This window comes from Amblyomma maculatum, chromosome 1 (assembly GCF_055883805.1).
Source record: "Amblyomma maculatum isolate TAMU_Amacu chromosome 1, ASM5588380v1, whole genome shotgun sequence".
Taxonomy (NCBI): domain Eukaryota; kingdom Metazoa; phylum Arthropoda; class Arachnida; order Ixodida; family Ixodidae; genus Amblyomma; species Amblyomma maculatum.
The window spans coordinates 360,451,553-360,460,428 of NC_139344.1; the positions used below are offsets into that span (position 1 = coordinate 360,451,553).

Sequence of the window (8,876 nt, forward strand, 5' to 3'; positions counted from 1 at the left end):
GGCGCAATATAGGAAGGGTGAACTTTTTCAAAGACATCCACGCGTAAACTCCCCACGGTTGTGAAAAACAAGATTTTTGAACAAGCGAAGGCAAATAGAGCTGTCACATAGCGATTCCCCCGGGAAAAGAACACTGCCGGTGTGTGTTTGCTGTTAGCTTCCTTGAAGCCTTTGGCAAATTTCGAACGGTCTATGGGGCAAGAGAGTCAAGATGTTTCTCAAGAGGCGATTCCTCGGGATTTTGCTTATTGCACTTTCAGAAAACATTTGGCCAGGGACAAGTTACATGGCCCGATCTGGAACTGAAATTGAAAATGGTGCGTACTCATAAAATATCTGCGCTCATGTCTTGTGAGTGCTTATAACTCCTAGTTTAGGTAGCTCGAACGGCCATGTAAAGTTTACCAGATATGAGCTTGATTTAACAAATATTGGTAATCCTGGTGACGAAATAGGGGATGTAGTACGCATAGGCAGTTTAACAAAACTTGTAGACGGGCTGGATGTTGAATAGCTTTCGTAAGAAACATATGGCGGAAATAAAACAGATATAACTGTGGAACAAAACAAAGAGCCCCACAGATTTTTTTTTCACGCCTTTCTCGATATTTGATGGTTCAGCGTAAGCAGCTCATACCTCTTCTCACGTTAGCGCATTATCGCGCAACATGTGCTTTTCTGCAGCTTTTCGGGAGTGTTGTTTGTGCCCTACTTTTACAGCGCCCAGCGCCCGTTTCAGCGTTTCGCGTCGTCATCACTGTCACCGTCGCGTTGTCTCTCATAAACTGCTCCTCAGCTGCTCTAATTTAGTTTCTGCATTTGTCAGTGCACCTACCGATATCCATGGCCAAATGCTTCGGGTCAGCAGAGGGACCATTTAAATTTGGCACCTGTGGATAATATTATGTGATTTTTATATTTCGTAGTCATGAAACATTTGACGCCATTGCGCTATCGACCAAATGAAGGAATTCTGTCTTTGTCTACGGTCAGGTATTAATGTGAAGATAAAGCAGGGCTCCACATTTTTCGTGTGTGCCAACTAGGGAACTGTCGAACTTCGTTCCTGCTGTTGGTGAATGGTCCTTCCTAGTCGCGGGATTTTGGTAGCATCGGCACTTTCTTAACCATTCGATAAACTAGTAGCAATTTTTGAATTTACCTTCTTGTCGGTGGTGGTCTTTAGTTGATCCTTTGTGGACACGTGACCGGTATGGCATGACTTCTATCTCCATCAATCAGGGAAGTTCGCCTTACGACATCGTGGTATTGGCACGAGGGGAAATTTAATGGTACCGGATTTAAAGTATTCGAGTACTGGGAAAGACCCCACGTGATTGATATCTTCGGAGCCTTTCGCCGCAAAGCCTCTTAGCCTACTGAGCTTCTTTAATCTGTTGGCGGGCAGTAGGAAGCTTTAGAAAGGGGTATAAAGAATATATCAGAAAGAAAATTATTCTGTCGTTCCAGGCCCACTGAACGAAATTTGTTTGAGAAGCACAAATAGAAACAACTCGTCTTCTGAGTTAATGTATTTGTTGCTCCTCTTGACCCAGGCCACTGTACGTACAAAGGAAAAACTATTCCAGTAGACGAGTCCATCAGCTTGGAACAGCCTTGCGAGGAGTGGCGATGTGACGCAGCCTCAAACAGCGTTGTGATCGCTGGGTAAGGTAAACACTGTTTTTATTTGACCTTACACGAACAGCGATTGCTTTGATTTGTACAAAACAAGCGCAGGCCTACTAAAACATCAGATGCTTGATCTTTCCTTCAACAGCCAAACACAATTTAATTATTGGGAGCCGTTCGCATTGCCAAGTCACTAGGCTCACCGTTATTGAGTTTGAACTACCAAGCCTCAACAGCTTATGAGCAATGTGTCCGTCGTGCACTCCGAAGATCATGGACTTAATTCTTACATAGATTCACCCAATTCTCCTATTTTCTCAAACACTTTCTTTCGTGGGCAGGAAGCTCCCTGCGAAACTTGGCACCAATGCGAACACTTCTGGCGCCTGTATGAATTTGAGTTTTCATTTGCTCTATCAGTATTTTGCGCTCAGAGACAATGACGCCGCCGACGGCGAATGTTGCAGATTCGCAAAGAAAAATGCAAGCAAAACCAAGAGGAGGAAGAAAAAGATTGAGCGGGGGCAAGTGAACTTCTGAAATCGAACGTAGAAACTATTCTTGAGTTGAAGGTTTCTTACGGCCGACTGAAAACCTGCAATGATGGCCTACGCTTCCTTAATGAGAAGATGGGGGTTTCTGAAGAAAACGTTCTGGCAGAAAATGTCTTACCTGGGCTAGAGTATGAGAAAACTGTCACAGCCACAATGACGCTCTTTTGCCGCCAAATCAAGGCCCTTCAGTCGTCTGCTCCTGCTTCCGACAGTTGTTGGTTTACGAAAGCAGCACTTGCACTCCCTGCAGCATCAGCGTCGTCCACGAAAGCGCCTTCACCGGAGAATTTCGTCGAATTACCTTTCAATTTTACCACCAATTCTGTAATGGAGCTTGAAGAGATGCAAATTGGATGGATGGATGGATGGATGGATGGATGGATGGATGGATGGATGGATGGATGGATGGATGGATGGATGGATGGATGGATGGATGGATGGATGGATGGATGGATGGATGGATGGATGGATGGATGGATGGATGGATGGATGGATGGATGGATGGATGGATGGATGGATGGATGGATGGATGGATGGATGGATGGATGGATGGATGGATGGATGGATGGATGGATGGATGGATGGATGGATGGATGGATGGATGGATGGATGGATGGATGGATGGATGGATGGATGGATGGATGGATGGATGGATGGATGGATGGATGGATGGATGGATGGATGGATGGATGGATGGATGGATGGATGGATGGATGGATGGATGGATGGATGGATGGATGGATGGATGGATGGATGGATGGATGGATGGATGGATGGATGGATGGATGGATGGATGGATGGATGGATGGATGGATGGATGGATGGATGGATGGATGGATGGATGGATGGATGGATGGATGGATGGATGGATGGATGGATGGATGGATGGATGGATGGATGGATGGATGGATGGATGGATGGATGGATGGATGGATGGATGGATGGATGGATGGATGGATGGATGGATGGATGGATGGATGGATGGATGGATGGATGGATGGATGGATGGATGGATGGATGGATGGATGGATGGATGGATGGATGGATGGATGGATGGATGGATGGATGGATGGATGGATGGATGGATGGATGGATGGATGGATGGATGGATGGATGGATGGATGGATGGATGGATGGATGGATGGATGGATGGATGGATGGATGGATGGATGGATGGATGGATGGATGGATGGATGGATGGATGGATGGATGGATGGATGGATGGATGGATGGATGGATGGATGGATGGATGGATGGATGGATGGATGGATGGATGGATGGATGGATGGATGGATGGATGGATGGATGGATGGATGGATGGATGGATGGATGGATGGATGGAATATAGGAGCGTCCCCTTTGAAACAGGGTGGTAGCAGTAGCTATCATGCTCATTTTTCTCCCTATATCTTAATTATTGATTTAGAATGGTAACTAAACCATCATTTTATTTATTAAATTTTGTTCCTACATTACTAACATTATGTCACTTCTCTGCTTTTAAGCCACCAATCTTCCAGTCGTTTTTTGCTTGTTTCCACCGCCGGTTTATTCACCCGGCCACTGTTGTCTCTAAACCCCAGAGCTTCAGGAACAGTGATTGCGCCTGCACCAACTTCCGGATGGATACCATTACATTCGACTATAATTGAAAGTTCCACAATGGCGACATCTATCCCTGATTTTCATTTTTTCGTGTCAGCTCCAAAAGTATTGTCGGAGGAATCACAGTTCACCGAAATGTCGTGTAGAGTCATTGATAACAGTGATGACTTCAAGTGGCTCCAGAGTGATGTCAGCGATCACGAAGGAGTGGCTGTCACACTGTGGGACATACCATTGGAAGAAACGTATTGCAATCACGGACAGATCCAGATGGGGCTCTAATAGAGTAAAGAAATCATTTAGCCAGTCACGCTCATTGAACGACTGGCAGAGGATTCTGTGTGGATTAGAAACAAGATTGTTTTCAGACTGCGAATGAAAGAACACTACAAATGAGCGCAACATGTTGATCCTGTGCCTGACGAGATACTAACTGAACTATTATCCAAAGGAATCGATTTTAGCAGCCTGCGCTGGTATGGTACTTACAAGGAGGAGCATGTGGGATATAGCGACCTCACTCAAAGCCCCCAGAAGCCGTCAACAAATAACGATGGAAGCGCATGCAGTGGCCCTGAGGAAAACAAAGACAGGGAGCAGCATAGATACCCAGCATCCCTCGAAGAGCTCCGTAGAAGTGCGGCTTCTGAAAATCGTATGCGAGAAGAATACTCCTGTTGACATGTCAATCTCTGTGACCCTAAAGACGATGCTGAAGAACGAACAGATCGTCTACCATCTTATTACACAAGCGCGAGAACTGGCAATTCTGCAAGCACTTGTGAGGAGGTTGGTGACGAGAAAGAACGAATCATCGAACAGCCTGGAAAAGTAGCAGCAACTGCTTCACTGGCACAGAAAGTGAGGAAGGCAGTGTTCAGAAAAAAATGCAATGGAAATCCAGGGTGTTGTATCAAAGTATTGTGCTGTAATATGATAGAGTGCGTGCGTGAGTTTTGTCAGTGCTGACATCAACGATGTGCATCCAGAACTTCGAGCAGCGCTATGAAATTCCAGCGTTGAGATCACAATTTTATGCTTGTGAAAAGAATCGATGCTTATTCTGCATCAGTGAAGTGAGGCGAAACCAGAGAGCCATCAGGCCCGACAACAGGACAACCAGCAGATGCCATCCAAGTAGCTCGCAGTGAACCTTTTCTTCAATGTATTATGTTTACTGAAAGCAGAGCAAGTGGTGCCACAGCTTATACCTAAAGAGGTGGTGCTCTTGTCGTCGTCCAACAATAAATCAATCGATCAATGAGTTTATTTTCGCATACAATGTACAGCGAAAAAGGGTGACAGAAGAAAACGCTGCTTTTATTGCAGCTTGACTGAGCTCCAGTCTCCCAGCAGCATTGATGAACGATGCACTATTTACATTTATACATAAGTAGGCAGTTAGTAAAAGAAAAATGAACATGCAAAATACATAAGTAAAAGAGGTTTACAACATCAAAGACTCCAATAACTAGGACACACATAGTATATTATACCCCAATACATTGTGTACGGGGGCAGTAAACGACACTATACAAACAGTTCGGCAATACCCTTTCGCGACCGTTGTGCGATATCAATCTGGAGCGCATCGTACTGATTTAGCAGTGTTGGTAACATATGTTTAGTCATCATTTTACCACAATTATTTCGTCTTGACGGAACCGGCCAAGTTTATGGATGGAAAGGTTTTGTTAGTTGGGGTAAATCTAAAAAGTAGTCTAAGGTACCTTTAATGGCCCGTTTATAGGTTATTGGCCCGTTCATAGATTGAGCACGCTGTTGGTAGACCAGAGTTCACTTCAGAACTCGGCTATTGCAGTTGGATATATTTCGTAGCTCTCGAGGTGCCACTCACATATTGCAAACGCCATGCGTATCATTAGTTTGCCGACGTAGCTAGTCAGTCGGTCAGAGTAAAGTAAAAGAGGTGATTTTCTGGGTTTCAACAGCGGAACTAGACTACTGGATTTCCACTCATCCAGACCTGTGTCCGCAAGCTACGAATTGTTATAGTGGCTCAAAAGTGCACGTCAAGCCTCTTGACCAAGATTTGCAAACAATGTTTAACTTACACTTTCAGGTCTTGGGGCAAAAATTAAAATAACGCCTTTATTCCAGAAGAATAAGTACTGCAGATGAATTTTTTCCAAACCTGACTTGCAAACAAAGACGCGTGCGAAGAATAACATGTCGCGCTTTTGCATATTCGACGTCGACAAGGACTTAGGCGGCGCGGATGGACTAAAATAACGAAACAAAAGAACTGGAACATATCAAAGTGTGCAATAATTGGCAAATCGGTGTCCGCTTATAGGCATGAGGGAACATTTCTGTCTCATACAGTCCTCTATCAAGTAACCATTCTACAATCAACTTCATTCGTGTCTTTCTGTGCTTACGTATTTATCCTTTACTTTGTCTTATTTTCTTTCAGGTGAAGAGTAAAACTTCAATTAATAGTGGTCATTTAGCTATACTTGTCGTCTTTACTTGTACTTTCTTATCCTGTGTCTAGTAATCTACATGCAGCCATGCAAATACTTCGGTTAGTCATGCAACTTTAAAGAACAGAAGGTATAATTGGATTTCTGCTTCGTTGGCTATTACGAGATTTTATGCAGACAAAAAAGATATATACTTTTTCGTTCATCGCCAGACTAGTTACATGAATTCAAAGATATATGTTATGTGACAGTTTTATGTACCGAAAAAATTTCAGTAGCTTTGGTTCACGCATAAAATATTCAGTCCCCTTAAAAAATAGAAATTACTTATTGATCTCTGTCTCCTTCCGTGTTTGTTGTTAGCTGACTGAACGTTGTTCCGAAGAAAATGTGCTCTTTAACGGAGTAGTGTTAAAGGCTCCTTTCGCCAAAAATCAGACGTCCGCGGCCGTTCGGCGGCTTGGGGGTTGTGAGCGAAACATCCCGAACATGACGCTGGAAGGCGGTAGCTAACAGCAGACATGGCTGTGTGTTTGGCGGACGTCACGTCTGGCAGGAAATGCATACTCACGCTTCTTTTTTCATAAGTAAGGACGATATCAGAATCACCCTCAAGCACCGTTGCATTCATTTACGCCAAGGTCGCAAAGTCACGGTTATATGGCTTGCTTAAAGTGGGGCGTCATATGGGGGGTAGTAGCCTACAATATTGCGTCATAGCCTTAAAGGCACAAATTTTATTATCTGCTTTGCTTTTCGTTATCAGAGCATATGTCGGATATGCTTCTTTCCCAGTCATGTAGTACATGGTCTTTCTGAGAACAGCCTCAGAGTTCTTCAAGCTAGCACCATGAAATAGTTGGATTGTTGGAGAAGTTAATTCGTAGAAGCGCAAAGAGAGATCAAAGAAAAAAATTGGATGGACGTGATTATATTACAAATACAAGATCTGTGAAGTATTGTGGAGAGCCGAAGGTGATGAGGCAGAGGGAATGCAAAGTAGGGGAGCTCAATATATTGAATATTCGATTCTGGTGTGACCAGCAGTCAAGGGGAGACAATTAAAATAAGAATTATTTTCACTCTTTCCTGCTGACAACTCTATTTGGGCGGCATTAACCAGGTAGAGGAGTAGGAAACGGCAAGAGCCGAGCTTCGGGGGTCTTAGATAAGCGATATCCTCAGCGTTGCCTCGAGACTAAGCGTGCGCATTGTATGTGTCATATGACGAGCCCGAAAGTCCACAACAGAATATGTAACGTCTAAGTTTTCAATGCTACACAACAAAGGAAAGTGTTTGTAAAAACACGTACATTCAAATTCGAAGAGAGACAAAGACACATTCCGTACAAACAAGCACAACAGTCACGTGCATTTGCATCTTTGTCCGTCTTCTCACTGTTCCATCCTCTTCTACGTTGTGGATGCAACTGCCGCAATATTACCGTCGACACTAACACGTGCACGTTTCGTCCGTCTTTGCACCGGTGTTTTTTCAGCCATTCCCATCCGCACTTTTACGTTACAGCTCAGAGAATTACAGCTAATGAATAAGAAACGGATTCCACAGCGCAAACTTCTAATAACAAATTCAACGTGTCTAAATTGTGCCGCGTGTTTGATCCGAAATTTAGAGGTTAGACTGGGGTGCACCCAGCCATTTTTTTTGTATTGTTCAAATCGGAGTAATGCTTCCAGAATAGGCAAATTATCGGAATCTAAATGATCCAGATTCACATCAGAGTGGTTTCACAATTTGTTTTTTAACATATCCTTAGTTGCTTTCAAGCACTTATATGGAGATTTGCAAATGCCATACATGTTGACATTTCGTCAAAGTCTTTCCTATTACACTTGCATCTAGGGTTAACAGCGCCAATTCCAATTATTATTTCGTCACACTGCTACAGTGTGATTTAAGTTGAGTCTTGATCACTACTCAGCGCCACAAGCGGGATTACCTGTGAGCGTGATCATTGAGAAAGCAGTGGCTATCACGACATAAAACCAGAAAGTTATTTGCTAACCGATTAAAATTAGCTGTGAAATACAGACAGCCTGTTTAATAGCTGCTCTACAATTAGCGCTTGCGATTGGTACTCTCGTTTGCCTTAGCCAGCAAATGTTGTGCCTTATACACCTCGGGATCTCTTTTCAGCTGTTCGAAGATGTCAGCCGGACGCGGATGCCAGATGATCGATGGCAGAGGCCATTATCCAGACTGCTGCCCTCAAATGGCCTGCAGTGGTGGTCACGGCGATTCCTAAGGGAGCGAACCTTGATAAAAGATAACACCTTATGCTCGACTTCATTGGCTACGATCGTCGTCTTCAAGCAGCTATTGCGTCAATGTTTTTTTCTAAACGGTCGATAGAACTGCGAATAAAATGACGAGGTGTTGAAAGCCAGCACTCAAGATCACATCTTGGTGCATGGTGAAAATAAACTTAAATTATTTTCGAAACCCTTGCTGCCCAGCGAGCACGGCTTGCTGCTTACCAAACAAATCAATTTTTCAAGTGGTCGCGAACTAAGCAACCTGACTAATACGTTTTATAGCATTCAGAACTCTGGAGCAAATCGAGTATGTTACATTGGCTGCAGATCTTGGTGACCTGTTTTCGGTGTTCGGTAACTT

At 43.8% G+C, this 8,876-nt stretch overlaps 1 protein-coding gene across 1 annotated transcript; it reads left to right on the plus strand.

Annotated features, from left to right (window-relative positions):
* The first annotated feature begins 211 nt into the window (after nt 1-211).
* On the plus strand, nt 212-8,572 carry LOC146207926 (complement inhibitor CirpT4-like). Its single transcript, XM_084577789.1, has 3 exons — nt 212-317; nt 1,557-1,668; nt 8,397-8,572. Exons 1-3 carry the CDS (start codon nt 212-214, stop codon nt 8,503-8,505), a joined length of 327 nt encoding a protein of 108 aa, XP_084433915.1. The 3' UTR covers nt 8,506-8,572.
* The last annotated feature ends 304 nt before the right edge of the window (nt 8,573-8,876 follow it).

Bases quoted from the DNA above. Each gene is read 5' to 3' on its own strand.
- LOC146207926 (XM_084577789.1), top strand. From the start codon at position 212: ATGTTTCTCAAGAGGCGATTCCTCGGGATTTTGCTTATTGCACTTTCA. The intron at 318-1,556 runs GTGCGTACTCAT...CTCTTGACCCAG, and splicing joins TGGAACTGAAATTGAAAATG to GCCACTGTACGTACAAAGGA. The intron at 1,669-8,396 runs GTAAGGTAAACA...ATCTCTTTTCAG, and splicing joins AACAGCGTTGTGATCGCTGG to CTGTTCGAAGATGTCAGCCG.